At 28.9% G+C, this 22,660-nt stretch overlaps 1 protein-coding gene across 2 annotated transcripts; it reads right to left on the reverse strand.

Annotated features, from left to right (window-relative positions):
- Positions 1–2,271: 2,271 nt before the first annotated feature.
- On the reverse strand, positions 2,272–21,627 carry LOC123299958 (toll-like receptor 7). 2 transcript variants are annotated; one of them, XM_044882391.1, is made up of 9 exons: positions 21,437–21,627; positions 10,646–10,952; positions 9,645–10,170; positions 8,586–9,087; positions 7,469–8,080; positions 6,004–6,288; positions 5,747–5,942; positions 4,070–4,586; positions 2,272–2,850 (listed from the first exon to the last, which is right to left on the reverse strand). In XM_044882391.1, the coding sequence occupies exons 2-9, from the start codon at positions 10,896–10,898 to the stop codon at positions 2,472–2,474; spliced, it is 3,270 nt and encodes a 1,089-aa protein (XP_044738326.1). In that variant the 5' UTR covers positions 10,899–10,952; positions 21,437–21,627; the 3' UTR covers positions 2,272–2,471. The 2 variants fall into 2 exon arrangements, with proteins under 2 accessions (XP_044738326.1, XP_044738327.1); XM_044882392.1 differs by lacking the exon at positions 21,437–21,627 and adding an exon at positions 11,726–11,758.
- Between the last annotated feature and the right edge of the window lie 1,033 nt (positions 21,628–22,660).

Raw genomic sequence — 22,660 nt, forward strand, 5'->3', positions numbered from 1 at the left:
CTTGCAAGGTATACTAACTTTAGTCCCAAATTTGTAACGTTTAAAAATATTGATGCTACGAACATTTTTATATAGGTGTTCATAAAATCACCTAATTGGTCCATTTTCGATTGTCCGTCCGTCCAGTCCATTCGTCTGTCTGTCTGTCAACACGATAACTCAAAAACGTAAAATGATATAAAGCTGAAATTTTTACAGCGTTCTAAGGACATAAAAAGTGATGTCGACTTCGTAATTGGACAACGTAGGTCTTGTAAACTATCTCATTTTGTAAACCGTTAGAGATAGAACAAAAGTTTAAATCTCCCTTATAAAAAAATAAACAACTTTTGTTTGAAACATTTTTTCGTAAACATCACTGTTTACCCGTGAGAGTGCAAATTGTATAGTATGTATTAAATGGTAATATCAGTTATATATGTATGACATGTATGCATGTGTAATGTCACAGTGTAATCAACACAGTCTATACATGATATTTTAACAATTAACTCCGTCAATTGTTTGTTTTCATTTGCATTTTTAAATTTTATGACGCTATTGTTTTAAAATTTACTGACTTCTGTTTAAATAGACATAAAGATAATGAAATAATATGCGATTATTATAACACATATCTAAGCTAATGTAAATCATTATAATAAATCATATTACATAAATACAATGGTTTGCGATTTGCTGTTGTTTATCGGTGTGAAAACTTATTTAATTAAGGTGACATTTTTAATATAATTTACAACACTAAAAGACCAGAACATTGTTGCACGCACTTACTGTTCTAGATTTACCTAAAGATTTTTATCAAAATGAGCATGTTTCTTCTCTGGGTGTAAATTTCCGATCTACATATGACTGAAGATAATTGGTTTGAACTAAATATTAGGTAGATTTTGGAGTGTGAAATTCGTAGAGTTTAATACTTAATTAAATAATAATGTTAATGATACTAACAATAACTTTACTCGTGCTTTACTCGTTTCAAGAAATAATAATAATTTTTCGATTCATAAATCAGGATGTTTTAAAATTTGGATGAGTGGTTTAACCAAAGGATTTGGCTAAGTATGTAACTAAATAACGTCAAAAATCGATCCGAGATATCGTTTTTTCCCGAAATTATTTGTTCACTCGTCCGAGTTTTGAATTATTTGGGTCAATAAATTACCTTATCAACTGAGTTTTATCAAATTCTGAAACAAAAAATTTTTATGAATTTCTCGATTGTTTCAAATAACTCCTTAAAAATATTGATTTGTTTCTGGTTTGGATAAAACTCATGTTATAAGGTAATTTTGACTCAAAAATCGGAAATGAAAAACCATTTAAAATGGTCACAAAATAACTATGAGCATCATTTTGAACCATAAATTAAAGATTTCGGTAAAAATATTCAATGTAAAACAACTCATGGCCACCTTTTCTGATATAGTCAATGAATGATGACTGTTTTACATTAAAAAAAATTGAAAACTGTACATATATTTTACGTGTGTAAAACGTATCTCAACCATTATTTCAAATGTCTTTGTTAATATAAATTTTCCAATGAAATTTTCTTTCTATGACACATGGTTAATCCGGCCTAATAGTTAATCCGGCATTGGATACACTAGGCGGCTAATATGTAAAATGACTGATCTCAGTAAAAATTCCTTTCTAAACTGACAAATAGAAAATTGAAAGCTATTGTGGAATCATTATTAGCTAGTATTTCATAATTTCTCTGTAATATAATTTATGATTTTCTTACAGTCATCATCTTTTCTGCTGAGATTATCAAAAATAATACATTTTTGTCATAAAATTGGTACAAAAATTTTATGTCAACTGACTCTTTAGTGTTTTTCTAATTTGGCTAGATCAAAAGCGGTGTGTCCCATTTTTGACCGCAAAAGTTAAAAATTTCAGAACCCAACCAACTATTTTTTCGATTTATTTTTTCTGGATCCATTTTATCCGGATCTATTTCAAAATATATTAAAACCAAAATTCTTCTAAAGTAAAAAATAATAAGCATAAGCATACATCCTCCAGTAACCAAGTATATAAATCCACCCCCCCCCCTCTTCCTTGTTTCCTTGAAAGTATCAAATATCCTGACAGTGTCCATGGTAATAAGGAGAAAATAATTGAATAAATATAAAAAAATCGACATAATATTATTAAAATTAACTTTATTGCACTTTTTTTACAAAACAAAAACACATTTTTAACAAAAAATAAATAAATTATAAAATTTACAAAAAAATAAAACATTTATAAACAGTTGTCATGAACTATTGAAAATTAAAATTACCCCTAATTTTAGGAATTCGGAAATATTTAGGGACCGTAATTTTCTAACTAAGAGATGTTGTATTTCACGGTATCATTCAGGCTGCTAGTGAACGGCGCCGTTAACTGAACGGCTAATGATTGCTATATGTTTATGTCATTGTTTATATTATTTTATTAATAATTATTAATTAAAATCACAAATAGAAGCGTAACAATAAAACACTAGTGAATAAAATCATTGTTAATCGATTATCACAATTGAGAATCGTTGCAGAATTGGCATCATTAAAATTTGGAAACATTGTACATTGATTTTTAAACCAATTACGTACATTCATTTGACTATCACGTGCTAATACACATAATTGTAAATTATTTTGCTCTGATGCCATTGCATCTTTTATTGATTTTTCATCTTCAATATTGATTTCAAATAATCGTGTCCAATATGGTAAATTTGTTTCATATACAATATTATCAATTGTTTTTGAATTTTTTCGAATTGTCACGTAGAAATCAGCAATATCTACGATATTATTTACAAGCCAACGTAAGCTGATCTTTTTATTAGAACTAAAAAAAAAATTATTTTTAATTTCATAAATTTTACTTAGAAAACCATAAATTCATTCAGAAGGTAGATTTCGTCAAACCACTAGATGTTACTATTTCCTTAGATAAAGGGCAAAGGAGTTCTCTTAGAAAAATGGAAAAGATCGTTATTCTAACTCGAAGTTCTGTCTGCGTGAATAGAAAAATTCAAAGGATTCTTTTCCCCAAGATAACGTTCATATAGTTAAGGTACGAATCTGACGTCAGATTATACTAATTCTGTCACATATTCCAAGAATCATGCCATTTTTGACCTGAAATTCCGTTTTTTTGCACAAAAACGGAAAATTAAGGATTTATCGTCCAAACTGTTATCTAGAAGATAATTTTGTTCGCCGATTACGAATCTGAAGTCAGATAATCAGATTCTGATACATATTGCGAAATCCGTGCCATGATTTGCCAAGAATTTTTGACCGAAAAACTACAAATTAAGTATTTATCGTACAAGCTGTGCTCTAGGAGGTATTTTTGATTGCGGATTACAAATCCGATATCAGATTACACGGATTCGGTCACGTCTTCCGAGAATCGTGTCATTTTTTGTCAATAATTTGGACACGATTTTCGGAAGACATCAAAAAATCCGTATAATCGGACATGGGATTCGTATACAGCTTCCAAAAATACCTCCTAGACCAAATTTTGGACGACAAATACTTAGTTTTCTGTTTTTGTACCGAACAGTGAAATTCTTGGCCAAAAATGACACAATTTTCAATACGTGACAGAATTCGTTAATCTGACATCAGATTCGTTATCAGCGCAGCGACTAAAAATACCTCCTAGATAACAGTCTAAAAGATAACTACTTATTTTTCCGTTTTTCGTTTTTGTGCCAAAGGTGGAATTTCGGGTCAAAAATGGCAATTTTTTTTACTACATGACAGAATTCATGTAATTTAACATCGGATTCGAATTCAGCGAGCAAAAACACCTACTGAATGATAATTTTAAGCCAAAATAATCATTTCCAAAAAACTTGGGACCCATATGTTCCCCGCTAGGGCTTTATGCCCCTTTCTGACTAGGTTATAAGTTAGCTGAATGTTCCTTGGGGTCCTATAAACGCGTTACAAAACAGTTTCCTCATGCATCCTATGTATCCCATTTTGGGACCCAAATTTTTTGATATGTCTTTCTGGATAAAAAAGTAAATTCATTAAAAAATATTACTTACAATTTAACATCACGAAATTTAATATCCGATGTAACATCAAACAAATCGGATGTCGATGACAACTTTAATTTATTCTCAATATTTTGTACACAATTCAAACGATCATCTGATACTTCATACAAATATTGTCCAGTTAATTGTATCGGTAAAGCACACTCTAAACGACGATATGTATCATTTAAATATAATTGTTGTGTAATATATTTTTTAATTGGACGTAAATAACAATTGCAATCGAATGGATTACCATGCATCTGTATTAGTACATCTTGTGTTTTAATCATTGTTACTAATTCCGTATCAAATGTATGTAATAGATTGTAACTTAAATCTAAGTGCGTTAATTTTGTACTATTTTTAATGATATTAATTGGTACTGCTTTTAATTTATTATGTGATAAATATAATTCGGTGATATTTGATGGTAAATTAAAGATATCTTTTTCAGTTACGATGTCTTCTAAATCATTGTATGATAAATCCAATACTTTTATGTTTGTTAAATTACCAATTACACCTGAAAATATGAATAAAACATAAATGTCCATCTTCTTCAACTTTATTGCAAGTAAAAAACGGATACAACCCTAAAATTATAGACAAATTAGTAGAAAAGAAAATAGAAAAAATAGTTTTGAAGCATGGTTATAGTATAAATGATACAAACAAAGAAAACAATTAGGCTTCTCTATACCATATACAAGTTTTGGATACAAAAATTGGGCCTTTTTTTAAAATACAGTGTGTCCCGGATAGAGGTAACTATACTTGTAAATTTTCTTATTTTGCATTTTAAGAAAAAAAGTTATTCTTTATAAGAAGTTTTGCTTATTATGAAAAGTATGTAGGAATATTTAAAACTTCTTAATAATGTACAGGGTAGCCAAAAATTTGGAATCACTATTTTTATTTTTAGTAAACTACCCTTCTTTTTTATAAATTGGCGAAATGTTACTAAGAAAAGTTACTCAAAATTAACAATTACGATCCTATAAAAAATTTCAAGAAGGTCTTTCCAACTTTGACAATTCCATTCTTAGTGAATGTTTATCCGAGAAAATAAATTTTCTTTTTAATTTTCTAGCCTAGTCCACCAAAAAATACACTCTCGAATAGTACATGTTAATTGATTTATTATTATTTTTTTCTTACGTTTTTTTATAATTAGAGCTTTTGTTCAAATAAAAAATTATGCTATAATCAAAGTAAAATGATTTGAGGCTGTATGCGACGGCAACGCTCGCCACGACCGAAGGCCATCTAATTGACCAAGAGATGAAAGTAAAGTACGTTTTTAACGGGTGGGCTAAGCGGGACCTACGTCTTGAATTTGACAAAATACGCCAAGATTGTAGGTAGCCACAAGGTAATTAACAGTACCTCATTCTATCTGCTCAAATCCTGTCTATTGCTGTGCAATCGAAACCATTATTGAATTCTAGTTAGTAATCTCAGTCGTCACGTATTAAGTACACTCAGAAATTTTCTCTGAATATATAAACCTTCAGAATAATTCTTAAAGTTCTAATAATTCTCAGAATTCGATACATGCGAGGCCTGCTTGATTTAATAAGAAATAGAGAGATAAATACCTCGGTAAAAACTTAATTTGTACCCTTCCTAGACGGAATAGAATTTGAAATAAAAATGCTTTTAAGTTGAGGAATCAAATCTTACCTCTTCGTATTTCAGTAATAGAATTATGTGATAAATTCAAATTTTGTACTTTTCCCGTTCCAAAAACCAGATCATATGTTATAATTGGAATTCCATTATATGATAAATCAATATCTTTCAATTTATATGGTATCCATGGACTGCTTGGGAATGTTTTACGTGTAATAAAACTCATTTTATTGTGGCTAAGATTAATCTATAAAAAAAGAAATCAATCTTAACATCTATTCTATTCTTAGATCTTAATTTCTACTTACTCTTTCCAACGATAAACAATCTTCTAATATACCATTTGTTTTGTTATCCATCTTTTCAATACGATTATATGATAAATCCAATGTTTGAAGTGATACCAATCCATGGAACGCATCGTTTGGAATGTATGTAATATCATTATGAGTTAAATTTAATGTTAACAATTGTAACAGTCCATCAAATGCACGCGATGATATATTATTGATTTGATTATTTGCCAAATTTAATTCAAATACGACAGGTAATCGACCAAATGCTGCTCTTCGTAAACGTGTTAAATTATTGTTCTGGAAAATTCAAACGAAAAATCTATTTACTTTTAACTTTTTATCCTTATAACTTTTTAGAAAATATGATTCCCCATTTAATCTTCCCTTTTTAAGAATAGTTTTATTTTTGGGTTCTGTTTCCGATCACAGAGAGGGGAGATTAGAAAATGAGATTGATAAGTTAACCAGGTTGTTTTTGGTAATGTTTATTAAGGGGTTATATCCAGTTGCGGGCACAAAAAAACTGTTTCTTTTATGAGTTTTTTTGGGAAGACCATTTATTTTACATAAATATAAAAAACGTTTATATTTAGGACATTTCTTAAATTTTAAAATCCCGTTGTCCAATTTCTAAAATTGGATATGGTACTGCTCCTGTAGGCGATTTTCTGGAGGTTCCCCAAAAAAAGGTGTTCGGTGGTGAGCACCATATCTCTGGCTTGAATTATTCAAAATAAAAGAATTCAGAAGATTTCTTTAGTTGATAGAATAATATAGTTTAGTCGATAGTATTAATCGAAGAAGGATAGCCAAAATCTTTAACATATGAGCAGCTTCCAAAATTAAAATTAAAAATTCTTCAAAAAGTTCCAACTTCAAAGTGGTCTAAAATATCGAAATAATTTTCAGAAATCTTATTCCTTCGAATAATACCTGAGGAAAATATCTAAGAAAATATTGTAAAAATGCGAAATCGATCGGTGGAGCCGTTTTGAAGAAAAATTGCTCACCGTTTTTAAAAACGCCGTTTCGAGAAAAACGCGTTTAAATTTTCAAAAGACGTTTACACTCAGTTAAAATTTTATTTTTTGATGCGTTTATCTTCGTGAATGTTTCTCGAAGAGAAATAACTAAATTTTCGCTATTAATTTCTGTCTAAACTATTCGGTTTACAAAAAAATGTTTCAAACAAAAAATGCATGTGTATTTCTAAAGAACAACTTTCTAATTAAAAACGTTCATCTAATGTTTGGCAGTTATAAATCAGAGTGAGGGTTTAATTGAACCTGAAAACTTAGATCGAATTCGATGCCGGTATAAGATGTGTCCCCTTGAAACTAATGTTTTTCGATTGAAACATTTTCCAAAATTAAATTTATTTATCGAGTTTCAAGCATATAGCAACTTAAAAAAAGACACCCTAAATAGCTAGATCTGGCCCTAAACATATAAATCAAAAAAACCTAACTCAACTTACCTCTAAATACAAATATTGCAACGATGTCAAATCACCCAATGCCTCCCAGGGAATTTCACTAATACCATTCTCACTTAAATCCAATTCGCGTAACGTTAACAATGATCCAAAACTACCACGTTCTAAATTATTACCGAACTGATTACCACGAAAATTTAATTTCAAAACAGCATTCATTGTGGGCCATACTTTTTCCGGTATTGATGTTAATCGATTATAACTAAAATCCACTTCACCTACCGATATGGGCAATTGAAATATTCGTTCAATTTGATTATGATGTAATTTTAATACACGAGTACTTGAGAATTTAGTAAATGCACTTCTTGCAATATCACTTAATTCGTTGTAACTTAAATCGATATCTAATAATGTTGGAATTGTTCCAAATGTACTTGGTTTAATTGACGTTAAACTGTTGTAACTTAAATTTAATGAACGTAAACTGAATAACGTTTGGAAAACGCCATTAGCTATATCGGATATGTTGTTATGGCTCACGTCAATTGTATGTAATTCGTATAGTTTCGGGAATGTTAAACGTGGTATAGATACGATATTATTATGGGATGCGTTTAGAATCCGTAATCCGCTCATATTATGTAATGGTATCTGAAAATAGTAAAAAAACAAGTGAAAACATACATACATGCTATACAATTTACGCCTAATTTGCGCCCTCACGGGTAAACAGTGATGTTTACGAAAAAATGTTTCAAACAAAAGTTGTTTATTTTTTGATAAGGATGATTTTTTATATTTAAACTTTTGTTCTATTTCTAACGGTTTACAAGATGGCTCCTACGGAACCATAGGTCAAGACCCAATTGACCTATGTTGCTCATTTACGAACTTGACCTCACTTTTAACTTCCTGAGTACGCTGTGAAAATTTCAGCTTGATATAGTTTTTCGATTTAGAGTTATCGTGTTGGCAGACAGACGGACAGACAACCACAAATGGACTAATTAGGTGATTTTATAAACACCGTTACCAAAATTTTGTTCATAGCATTCATATTTTTACGCGTTAGAAACTTGGGACTAAAATTAGTATAGCTTGATATATATTCCATAGCACATGGTATAAAAATAAAAATAAAGTTAGAGTCAATTACCTGATTCAATTCTTCCAATAAATTAAAAGACAACTGTAATTCATTCGCATATGTTGTCTCATCAAAAGCTCGTTTCGGGATCGATTGAATTTGATTGTACGATAAATCTAACATTGTCATATTTGCACAATTTTCAAACGAATTCACCTCAATTTTCTCGATAGCATTATGTGATAAATTAATATGTGTTAAATATAAATCTTTAAATGATAATTTCTGAATTTCTGTTAATTGATTCTCAGACACATCAATAATTTCAACATAATTCAATTGATAGAACATTTGATAATCAATCTTTTTTATTTGATTACGTGCCAAATCAATGGTACCAATACGTGTAATTGAACCAAATGTGCCACGTCCAATATCGGCTATTTGATTATCGGATAAATATAAACGACGTAAAAATCGCATACCACGAAATGAATTTGAATCTAAACGACGGATTTTATTGAATGACATATTTAATACACGTAGAACGGCATTACGTGCAAATGCACCTCTGAAAATAAAAAGGCAAAAAGTTAAGGTTTATTTTCTATTAATGGAGAATTTGGCCAATGAGTGTATCTTAGGTAAAAGGACTTATCCAGGTCCGAAACTACAATTGGGCAACCGGCGAAGTGGTTCAGAGTCCCTTGGCAGGTGGTTTTGAAAAAAAATTCAAAATAATTCGGGAGTGGGGGTAATTTTTATGAATAGAACTGAAAAACCTAATTTTGAGAGGTTATTCCAATTTTCCGATTGGTTGCGATGTGGCTAATACAATTTTTAGAACTATTCTGATAATTTAACTTTATTCCGAGTTGATTGGTGAAAATCACATCCTTCTAGCATGTATGCAGCAGAAAAACGTAATTTTTGGATGTGTTTTTTCGATTTTCCGAGGAGCTGCGATGTTTATGACATTATTCAAAGTATTCTGTTGTTTTAACTTTTTTAGGGGTCGATTGTTTTTTTACGCGTACCCTGAGTAGCGGGGCCCAGGTGAAGCTCAGACCGGTGGTAGCCACGCCACTGCCTGGGGTTTTTCAACTCTATTTTCGGCGCTGCACTTACCTTGTTAATTCTGTTAAACTATTATGCGATACATTACAAAACGATAATTTTGTTAAATCCGCTAAATGTGATGAATCAATTTTCTTCAATTGATTAAAACTTAAATCTAACATTTCTGTATCACGTAAACCACGAAATTGATTACGTTTTAATTCTTGTAATTGATTACCATGTAAATCCAATAATTTTAATTTCTTCAATGGTGTTAATGTTTCAATTGGTAATTGTGTTAAATTACCATTGGTTAAATGAAACTTTTGTAATTTATTAACCATTTCACTACCACCAAATGCATCTGTTGCTAATCCTGTTATTTGATGTTGATCAATATTTAATATTGTTAGATTACCTAATATACGAAATGCTAGTTTTGGGAATTCTTGTAATGTGGTATTTGTAATATATAATTCATTTAATGTTTTATTTGTACCATGGAATGTATGTTCATCGATTGTTGTAATTGGTGTATTTTTTATTTTTAAGATACGGATTTTTAATTTGTGGAATAGTGTACCATATAGACGACCTGAAAATTGCAAGAAAAAATATCGTATTTAAAGGGTAATCGAAAACCAAATTGATTTTCATTTTTTTTCTTACACGAAAAAAATATTCAACTATTTATTTTTCTAACTATTGCCTAATTAAGGATGTATGAGCGACAGGGCAATTTGGATAGAAGACTTGATTTTTTGTATGGGAAGTTGGACTTAGTCTAAATCAATTCTGATATTTCGAAAACCAAGGCAGATATCGAAAAATTTTATTCTTATTTTTCGTCTACATTCATGAAGTTATAACAAAATTCATCAAAGTTGCCTAAAGTCTAAACTTGCCTTGGCGCTCATACTATCTTAATTTAGTTAATCGATAGCTGCACATAAATGCAAGTAGGCAGTTTCTCTGAAAAAATTATCTTTACTACGTTAAAAAAATGACATTGCAAAAATTAGAGTAATTCATGCACAGAAAACGAATCCAATATTTATGAATATACTTACCAATATTACATTGATCGATAATCAATTCTTCAACTGGTAATTTATATGTTGCTAAATTATTTAAACCAATACTCATTGTTGCTAAATTTGTATTAATACATTCTACACGTATACCGGCATCTCCATTCCCAATACACTTGCAAGGATGTATTAAAATTGGATTGTCTGGACATAAATATTTTGGACCAGGTGGTATATATTCACCACAAACGATTTGGACAAGTCCAATTATAAAAAAAATTATTGGTAACATTTTTAATTGTTTACTATCTCATTCTTGTTTTCAAAAATATTTCCCACTCCACGCCTGTAGTTAAAAATAAAAAATATTCATAAATAATTTGCAAAAAAATATTTTTTAAAAAATGGTTCCATTGTATTCGAAATAATAATCGTTGGAAGTTATTTTATTTTTGTTTTACACGTTGTTTTTTTTATTTTATTTTTGTTTTACACGTTATTTCAAAATCTGAGGGGTGGTTTACACAATTTTTATGCTTATAACTCGCGTAATATTCACTTGTAGGAAAATATCATTTCAGAATTGCTATGATATATGATACCAGTCAAATACAACCCGCATCTTCGCTAAGAGGGCGCATGCGAAAAATACAAGCTTTCGATCACTCGACCGCATAGATTCACTTCAATATCTTCGAGAATATTTCGACAATTTTCGCGTATTGTCTGAATATTTATTGTCTCAAATTCCTTACTTCAAGAATAATTTTTTTTTTTTTAAATCAAGCACACAATCTACCCTGAGTTTAAAGCTCTATGAACTATGACTCTTACAATTAACTCTTTGACTCTTAGGTTCCTTATTAAATGGGAAGATTATAAAATTTTTGAAATACATGGCGATATTTATTATATGGGTTCCTTATATTTGTAAACGGAACCATATCAACGTAATTTAACGATGCATATAAAATATTATTTTATATTCGGTAATTTTATTTTACAAAAAAAAATATATAAAATGAAAGTTTAAATTATTTTAATTACTTTAATAACGTTGTAACTATTATAAATAGCATTTATATAGTTGAGAAAGCATTAATTAATTTTACAACTTACTGAAAACAAGAGAGATAATTGTTTAAACACTTGTTATTGAATTGTTTGCAAGTTATAATTCGTAGAGGAACAGAAAAAACACATGAAGAACTGATAGAAAAACGGAAAAATAAATCAAAAGTCTTTATATTTATACATGACTAAACTTATGCCCTTAGATAACTGTATGACCTATGACAGGTTGATCACGGGCAAACATTTTTATTGTTATGTTGAGACAATAAAAAACATCGAGAAACTATTGTAATTGATATGGAATGTAATTTTGGAGAAATAGTACAGAGAACTTGGAAAATCATCGATGATATTGATTGTGCATTCTTTAAAAGGCCACTCGATTAAACCCCAAGGTTTGAGTTTTCGAACCCAAAATAGCCCGAACCGGAAGTTTTCTACACATTTTCTTAAATATAAGTTTCTGTAGCCTGCTCATTCCTTTAACAAATTCCATGATTTACCCCTTCTTTTAAAGCTTACCATGCTGGCTACTGACAAAAAAACAGACTCACGGTCTAAAAATCTACCTCCTAGAAAACAACAGACTGGAGAAATATTATTAAAATTTTATTTTATTCATTATGTAATTTGTATATCATATCTGTAAAAAAAATTGCCTATAAATAAAAATAAAGTTATTTTCCATTACTTATATATCATTTCTTTAGTCTCTTTGAGCCACGGATACCGCACTGTGGAATTCTGCAGGAATCAAGCTTATGTTTGAATATTTTTATGTAGGTACGAGCTTACGAATTGGCGAAATAAACGATTACACTTATGTCCATTCAATGGGTCGAATTCATAAAGTGAGAGTAAAATATTTACATAATTCGTTAATTTTGCGTGGTAATAACGTAAACAAAAACAAACACATGAACTTTCGCTTTCATTAATAGAATATATGAGCATAGATTAAAAACATAGCAGAAAAGAAAGTGATAGCAACAAAATAGCAACACGCATAGCTCTCTTAAATATGGACCTTTATTTAATTCCCCCCTAAACCGAAATTCTTCATCCGCATGTGGACCTTTATGGATCTTTTATCATCGAAGAAAATAATAATTTTTCCTATTGATTTATAAAACATCAAGCTTTTTATTTAAAATTGCCTTGATGCTTGAACATTCTTAAACCGATTTTGAAAATTTTGTGTAACGAAAGATATATCCACACACAGTTTTCAACACGAGTCACCCATCAATGTCAAATTTTATTAAAACGTAAAAAATAGTTAATAATTTATGATTACGTAATTTTTTATTGTTTCCGTTTTAAGTAAAATCAGTGGAGCCAAGAAAAAACAACGCAAATTCGTAATTTTTTAATGATAAAATTTTAAGTTATCCTCGACATATCTAAATACGGTTTGTGAAATTGATTCAGCAATTAACAACTCATCTTTTCCTTGACTGTGATTTTTCAAGTGATGATTTCATTCTAACAATAAAATTAATATACAATATGTATTATTAGTACGGTGCATTTGATATAAAAAAACAAAAAAAATTCTTGCAAAAATCTTCGATTGAAAAAAAGACCAAGTGTACGTCGCACATGGATGGATAAACTTGGTACATTACACATTTTTCTTCGTTATAGAAGCCTCCCCTACTCAAAATTAACGTAGAATATGTTCAAAATAAAGTATTTATCGAATCTACCTACTATTGTCATTTTATCAGATATTTAAATCACTTGATTAAAACGTCAGAGGTGTGGTGACTTAGATGTATCACTAGATGATAATCGTTTGCGCAAGATTTTTTAAAATGTACGGATTAACATACCGAATAAGGTCTAACTTATAAGAGTTCAAATTTCTGGCAATCAGTTTTCAAAAGCTTGGAAAAATTATTTGAAAGGCACTTTCTCAAAAAACTTGGAAAAATTCATGGCATAACAAATTTATATTTATCGCATTTTTGTGTATCAAATGAATTTTCTCACCGGATGTATGACACGTTAGACATCATGTTAAAAACCAATTTTGCCGGATACATTTCATGTCCCAACGGTACAAAAATGAAGTGTTTTTGGTCATTAACATGAAAAGTTGACTACAACTATTTTCCTACTGTTTAATAACGAATACTGGGCTTCTCTGAGTCCATGACAGCACCCAAAAAGTATTAGTACGAGCACGAGCTTGAAGAAGTTATTTTACATTAAAACGTATATTTTCCTGTACTATTTCATAAATAATTATAAACATTACTTATAGTATATACATAATAATTATTAAAAATAGAATGTAGGCGAAATTGTAAAAGATAATAATAATAAATAAATATTTTAAACTTTGTTTATATAAAATAAAACATGATATGATCCTATTTTAATTTATTTATATATTGTATTTATTATACAGGTGATTAATTACTTTCAAACTTATATTATTCATTTATGCTACACTTACAATTAAATTTATCTAAACTTATCATTCTCTTAACTTTATTCGTGCTACTTTCGATCAGAAACATAGTCATAGTCATCGGAAAAAACTCTGGAAACCTTCCAAATGTCGAAAAACAATATTTTCCAATGAATTTTCATGGAAAGCATTAGACTTTTGTACAGAACCACGGTATGATACGGAAATGAACTGAAAGTTTCTTTGCATTTTCGTCTTGTACATGCTTTCCAAAAATGAGTAAAGAAAACTAAAAGGTCTAAACAGATCTGATGTGGTTCGCTCAGAGCCTAAACTACTGAACCGATTTAAATAAAATTTGGTACAGAGATAGTCTAGACTCTGAGGAAGGACTGAGGCGAATTCATTCATTCATTTTAATGCGAAAAACCGTTCTGTAAGAGATTGAAATAGGATTCCGTACCAAAATAATAAAATCGATGAAATTGTAAACAAAAAGAGGATAAGTGACGGCATATGAAGCGAAGGTTATAACATAATAATCTTTGTATTTAAGTTGCCCAGCGAAGCGGGTAGTTCACATCTAGTCTAAAATAAAAATTGAATTATTGACTGAAACCAATCAATTGTTTATATCCATTGATCTACATATAATTATAATATTACCTACAAGACAAAACGTTAACAGAAATAACGCCCATTGACTTGACAATTAAAGTACAATTGAACTTATATAATACCTATAGTTAAAACCTTGACCATTGTTTCTGTTTATTTATGGTCGAACGAGTAGGATTGCTTACTTATTTAATTATTGGTTACAGTGAATGATGACGATATGCATATAATATTATTCTTGACTAAATAAAAAGTACAGTTTTTTAACCCCAAAAAGTAAAAACCTAAATAGGACCGCTAATTGTGGTCAACTATTTTATATTGATTGTAGAATGGCGTTAAAAAAGTTATAATTTTAACGTTTAAAGTTTTATTTCGCTAAAATTGACTCATTTTAATTGATTCAGAACTCCCCCCTTCGGTACGCCCAAATGTAAATAGTTATAATATTTATTACATAATTAACAAAAATAGGATGCTGATTATTTTAAGATTATATAAAAACAAGTGTAAATAAACAATTCACTGAGTAAATTGTTGAAATACCATGTATAGACAGTGTTGATTACTCTGTCACACATATATAACTGATATTCCCACATAATCATACATGTCACACATACATATCACACATGCAACTCATACATACATGTCACACATATAACTGATATACCCATACTATACAATTTTCGCATAATATGCGTTCTCACGGGTAAGCAGTGATATTTACGAAAAGATGTTTCAAACAAAAGTTGTTTATTTTTTATAAGGAACATTTTTTACATTTAAACTTTTGTTCTATCTCTAACGATTTACAAGATGGCTCCTACAGACCCATTTACAAACTCGACCTCATTTTTTACGTCCCGAGTAAAAATTTCAGCTTGATATCTTTTTTCGTTTTTGAGTTATCGTGTTGACAGACGGACGTACGGACGAACAACCGGAAATGGACTAATTAGGTGATTTTATGAACACTTATATCAAAATTTTGTTCGTAGCATCAATATTTTTAAGCGTTACAAGCTTGGGACTAAACTTAGTATACTTTGATATATTTCATATACATGGTATAAAAGAAAGTCTTTCCTTCCTGTATTAAAATCCAATAATTGTAACTATTTGGAAAGTAATGTTCAAAATAAAATTAATTCTAATTTAACAAGTAAAGTTTTAAGTAAATAATTATGAGAATATTTTCGTACAATTACAAATGTTATTTATTTCTATATTTTTAAACAATACTTAGTAATTATTATTTGAAATATTCCAATAACCTTTTATTATCCAGTGTGTAAATATTAATCTCACTATAATTACTATTTATGTTTTAGATAAAATACCACACACTATCAAAAACAGTTCTAAATTCAAATTAGAAACGAAAAAAAATTCTCATCAATTTATTTTTAGTAATTAATAAATAAAAACAAATTAATCTGTATAGCAATAAATTTGTAAAACAGACGATTGTTCCATTGTAGAGATTCTTGTAGCTGCATAGAATTGCAGCTTGGATCCAGTTCTTCTCTTGTCGATTTTTAATCGTCAAAAAATAACAAACCACAAACTGGTATATCTCAGACTCTTCTTTTTGTGTCAATTTTTACCAACAGATAAAGAACCCCATTGTTCAAAACATCGAATTATACGAATAACTGCTGATTATTTAAAAAAAAAGTTAAGTATAAATCGATTAATTCAAATAGAAGTCTTCAAAATTGAGAATCCAGTAAATCAAGTGAATAAATAACGTAAAAATTAATTAGAACCCACGGAAGCGAAAATCTTTAATAAATTAAATCCATACTTTTAATTTTAAGATAAAGCTATGATATGACTTCTCGCATCCGTAATTTCGGATTCGAAAACTTAAAATATGAAATATTTCAAAAACCATTATTATTGTAAAATTTTTAAGTGGATTTTCGTAATTTTTGGGTCAAAACTGCCTAAAAACATGATTTTCACTTATTTTGATGAGAATAAAATTTTCTTGTAATTTTCGATTTATTTTAAGGGGTACCCCTTAGAAAAATATAAAAAAAAATCGGGAAAAATTTTTTGTTTCAAAATTCAACAAAAATCATTTCTCTAGTTAATTTGAACCCAAGGAAAACGAAAATCCGGATTAAATTATTGCCAAATTCATAGTTTTTAAGATAAAGTCTCTATATGTCTTTTCGAATCCACCATTTCGAATTCGAAAACTTAAAAAGTGACATCCTTTGAAAATCATTATTCTGGTCAAATTTTCAAGTGAATTTTCGTAATTATGAGGTCATAACTGCCTAAAAACATGAACACAAATTGGAACACAAAGTTCCAATTTAAACTAAGAATAAAATTAATATATAAGTTGAAATTGAAATTATATAATAAAGTTTTATTTATGTGCTGTATATAAAGTAATTATAAAAAGCATTTATTTTGATTAAATTAGTCATTATTTAAAACTAACTTTTTTAATTAACAAATTTTCTTTTTTTAAATTTATAAGGATTTCAAACTCCTTAAGTGGACCTCCACCAAAAATCCACCTACGCGAAATAACAGTTATAAATGCGGCAATGTCCAAAATCATTAAAGAAGCTGACATTTAATTTATTTTTTTGAAAAAACGGGTCATCAGTTTATTTATGGTATTAAAGCATTTAGTATAATGGTAACCTGTTTTGAAATACCCAAGGACAAGATTCTTAAAAAGATAATTATTTACTGAATTATTAAAATATACTTAATAATTTAAAAATAATAGTTATATTTGTATAAATACAAATGGGTATACTCAAAACCACAATTTGAATGACTAAGACTGAATGACTGAAGATAATATGATTATAGAAACAATAGAAATTTTCCTAACTTCAAACCCTGGGGAGTATGACGGATTGTATTTAGGAAAAGGCCTAATAAAGTTTTAATTTTAACCTGATTTATTTGGCATTTTTATACAACTCATAATAAACAATATCCAATATACTGGACGCAAGAGTTTTTCACAAGTTTTACTGATTTGGAACATTTTATTATGGGGAACAGTTTTAATGCAATCATTATGGAAAAAAATCGATGTCAAACTTTATTACCAAACTAAACTTTATCTTCAAACAGGTTTCCTAATGCCACTAAACGGACAAACAAAAACAAAACTTAAACTCAAACTCAAATAATAACTTAACTTTTCGCAAACTTTCTGAAGACTAACGTATTTTGCGAAAGTTGAAAAATCCATATGTGATTATTATTATTACTATGCAACTTTCTCAAAACACGCCAGTCTTCAAAAAGTTTGCGAAAAGTTGAGTTTGGATTTTGTTTTGTTCGTCCGTTTAGTGGAAAACTGGCATAACGGTTTAATAAATTGAAGCATAATTTAAACTAAAAAATTGACTATTGATGTTTCTGGGCTTTTTTATTAGTGAAGATTACTTACAATATTAATACAATAGAGCATTATTTTAGCCATAGCACCCTATTGAGTGAGTCTAAGGCGACACTTCACCTATATCCGGGATTGGATTCGAACAGGTAACCTTTATATTTGTCATACCTACCTAAATTTAAAAGTAATAAAAATAGATATATATGTTAACTCATAGATTAATCATATATAAATTTAAGTTAAATTATAAATTTATGTTAATTAATATATGGTTAAATATAATCCAATTACGGTAAAATTACGTACATTTTAAATTAACATTTAATAATATATAGGTAATGTTATGGATTGATATGAAAGGTAATATAAAAATTTTTTTTTCTTTTTTCCAAGGCCGATTACTTTTTTTTCCAGATCTTAAAGTAACTGTAAACTACTTTTTTTTTCTACATTGCAATATTATAGTATGCTTATTATACCTTACCACAAGTCCGTGGTCAGTGAGGAGTAAGCCAAGACATTGCCCTCTGATTTAATCGCATATTCGTTGCGTTTAGAAAAGTTTTTGGTAATGTATTTATCTTTAGTTATCAAACGGTTCCATGTCTAAATATCAAACCAGTACAAACATGATTCAAAATATCTTACTAAATGAATAATAGTTGATCCATGCGAAATTCCAATTGGTAATATAATCATGGGGAAATAAGTAAATCCTATCTTTTATAATGATATAATTAATGAGAGGGGTTTTATTTTAAGACCTATAGCTTGGCAACGGCCTTCGACCTCAGGATCTCTTATATAAAGATTATTTAAGTATTTATTTTTAACTAAAACGTTAACTTTCTCTCCTGTTTTCAATTCCTTTTTTCTCTCAAGAATAATTCATAAACTCACTCCTCATGTGCTACTATCCTCTGTCTGACTTCGGACCTGTTTAGAAAAATGCAGTTATGTGTGATATGAAAATCACCATATTTTTATTGAAAGTAAAAATGTATTTATTAAGAAAAAATTATTTTTAAAAATTATTTCTTGATTTCTGCTTGATTAATTTATTTAATTTAAAAATTGACTTCACAAAATAGGATCAAACTTTTTTTTAATATTTCATTTTTTTCTATTTTTCTCCTTTTTTCTTTGAAATGTTGGTAGTGAAAAACCGTAAGATGACAACAGACCCCATTTCCTTGCTATTGTCTCGGAGTAGGCAGTTTATTAACTTTGTGTCGAAAAATTCGTTTTCATGCACACTATTGTCAGCTCTAGCATTTTTGAATTAATTTTATGGTAGAACTCTGCGCTTAAAAACGTTAAGTATAAGGATTGCCAATGGAAAAACTATTGAAATGTGTCTAGCAATTTTCTGAGTTTTAAAAATATTTTAGAAGCATTCTGGCAATCAAAAATATGAAGTGTAGGTCCATAAAAGTATTGGCATACGAATGCGAATGGTCGACTAATAAATAGAAGGCCCCATCCGAAATGAAGCAACCAAATCGGTTAGTATCTTAGGGATTGAAACAGACAGTTGAAATAGAAAATGACATTGATTATTTCCCTCTAAAAATTTTCCTAATGTAAATTTAAAAAATTTCATTGCTGGTATCTTCATGTACTAATTTTAAATTTTTGTAGGTCGAAATGTTTTATTTGAAAGTAATATGAAAACCTATATTAAAAGACCTATACATTAGGCAATGCAATTCGAAAAGAAAGACCGCGTGATAGTGAAATGCATAAGGTTAGTATGAAAGGCAAAAAAACTTACGATAGGTAGACGCTCGGGAAGTTATGTTAAAATATTATAACAGTTTGATTAATTTTTTTGAATTCAAATGTACATAATAATTTTATTAACTTTTTTTTATAGTTGTATCATAAAAAATTAATAATTTTCAATTCCGTATTGTTATTTATATGAGAAAGCGTAATTTGCCATTTTTTTTGTATAAGGGAGAGATTAATCTAGAATTCGGATAGTCTTTTACGCAATCGAATAACAGTCTCTATTAAGCAATCGAATAAAAAAGTCTCATTATAAGTACTCAAATTTCTAGTTTGCTTAGAAAAATATGTTAAGTACAATGAAAATCACTGAATATAACATAAATATTGTTCACATATTGATTGGCATCGTTGGATGAAAGGTTTTCAAATGATTTTTCACAATTTTAAATAAATATTACAGAGATCACGTTGTTCAAACATTAGCTATAAATAATAATACATAAAATATAAAAACTGAATATTTGAAATGAAATTTCTTTGCATTACGACTTTATTTTCAATCATTCTGCGGTGAAAAAGATTTCGCATTCTTTTCGCAACGTTTGTATTTTTTCGTATCAGTTTGTCTTACAATTTTTCAGAACCCATAGATAAAAAATTAATTAGGGAAATATTATTTTATATTTTTCTAAGAGAAATTGAACCGAAACCAACTAATTTTGGGTCATATTTTTCATTTTTCGTGGTAGTAAATCATTTACATAAGAATATATATCAAAAGTCGAAACCATGGGACTGCATTTTCGAAATTTATTGAAGATACGTTAAATTTTACCACATATTTAAAAAGTATGACCCAAAATTAGTGAGATTACGTACTTGATTGATCAAAATTGGATAAAATGTGCGTGTGATACAGCAAAATCCAATTTTTTTATTTTTATGACGTCATTAAGTCCAAAAAATCAATTTTTCGCAAATTTCGGCCAAATTTGATCGTATTTGAATGAATTTTTTTTTTGAAACCCACTAAATTTGGGTCATATTTTTCATTTTTTGTGGTAGTTATTTGTTTACACCAAATGTGATAAAGACGATGCTGCATTTTCGAAATTTATTGAAGATACGTTAAATTTGATCAAATATTTGAAAAGTATGGCCGAAAATTAGTGGGATTACGTACTTGATTGATCAAAGTTGGATAAAATTTGCGTATGGTAGAGCAAAATCAAAATTTTTGGATTTTTATGACGTCATAAAGTTCAAAAAAATTAATTTTAAGATGTTTTGGCCAAATTTTATCGTATTTGATTGAATTTTTTTTTGAAATTCACTAAGTTTGGGTCATATTTTTCATTTTTTGTGGTAATTATTTGTTTATATTATCCCTTATACCAAATGTGGAAACCAAGATACTGCAACTTTTCGAAATTTATTGAAGATACAAACGAAATTAGCAAAAAAATTATGTTTCAATATACAATATTTTTTACAGAAAATAAAATAAATTTGTATTTCACTCAATAATTTAAAAACCGTGACCATAAAGTCTCGACATACCAAAATCAATTGTTTAATGGAATTTTAAGGTACAACATACCTGTATAAATCTATAACAAAGAACAAATTAATCCAAAAATAGAAATTTAATGAAGAAACACATGTGTTCAAATTTAATTATAACACATAAACTTTTTTTCGAAAACACTTTTACAAAACACAGGTGAAATGAACAGACGGATGAATCATAACAATAAAAATCAAAGAACAAAACTACACCGCGAAGACACAATGATGACGGTATGGTTGGAACTAAAATGTAAAGTAAACAGTGACCACGTTATTAAAGAATTCAAACTTGAGGTTCTTTTTATTATGAAAACAATCTAAAATTCAACTTATTAAGTTCATTATTTCAATGTTGCGAGAATTTTAAATTCAATTATTACACGGATTTATTTATGTTAGCTGGGCACTCGTTGCACCTTACACACAGATTGCTGTGCTCTCTGCCTTACACACAGAGTATTGTGATGATGATCTCATATATTATTTCTCTAGTCTATTTTTCCTGCCCATTCAATTTTTCCTTATTGATTAACTTCTCTTTTTCAAGCTTATCGTGCTGACTACTGATGTAAAATAGACTTTACGATCTAAAAATGTACCGCTTAGGTTGGACTAAAAATCCTTCATATTACATTATTATTCTAAGCATATATAAAAACAAGTGAAAACAAACAATTGACTGAATTATTTGTTGAAATACCATGTATAGACAGTGTTGATTACTCTATCATATTACACATACATACATGTCACACGTATATAACTGATATATCCGTATAATACATACTATACATTTTGCGCATAATTTGCGTTCTCACGGGTAAACAGTGATGTTTACGAAAAAATATTTCAAACAAAAGTTGTTAATTTTTTGATAAGGAACATTTTTTACATTTAAACTTTTGTTCTATCTCTAACAGTTTACAAGATTAGTCCTGTGGACCCAAGGCCCAATTGACCCATGTTGCCCATTTACGAACTCGACCTCACTTTTTACGTCCTCAGCACGCTATAGAAATTTCAGCTTGATTACTCTTTTCGTTTTTGAGTTATCGTGAACACAGACGGGCAGACGACAGACAGACAGACAGACAACCGGAAATGGACTAATTAGGTGATTTTATGAACACCTATACCAAAATTTTGTACATAGTATCAATATTTTTAAGCATTACAAACTTGGGACTAAACTTAGTATACCTTGGTATATTTCATATACATGGTATAAAAACTGCATATATTACAAACATTAAGG

Source organism: Chrysoperla carnea, chromosome 5, assembly GCF_905475395.1.
Source record: "Chrysoperla carnea chromosome 5, inChrCarn1.1, whole genome shotgun sequence".
In the NCBI taxonomy this organism is placed as follows: Eukaryota; Metazoa; Arthropoda; class Insecta; order Neuroptera; family Chrysopidae; genus Chrysoperla; species Chrysoperla carnea.

What these genes read in the sequence shown, in the direction of transcription:
- LOC123299958 (XM_044882391.1), bottom strand. Translation starts at nt 10,898, where the DNA reads ATGTTACCAATAATTTTTTTTATAATTGGACTTGTCCAAATCGTTTGT. An exon ending in TATTGGAAGAATTGAATCAG is followed by an intron (nt 8,081 to 8,585) that starts GTAATTGACTCT and finishes TACTATTTTCAG; the next exon opens with ATACCATTACATAATATGAG. An exon ending in AAATTTCGTGATGTTAAATT is followed by an intron (nt 2,851 to 4,069) that starts GTAAGTAATATT and finishes TTTTTTTTTTAG; the next exon opens with TTCTAATAAAAAGATCAGCT.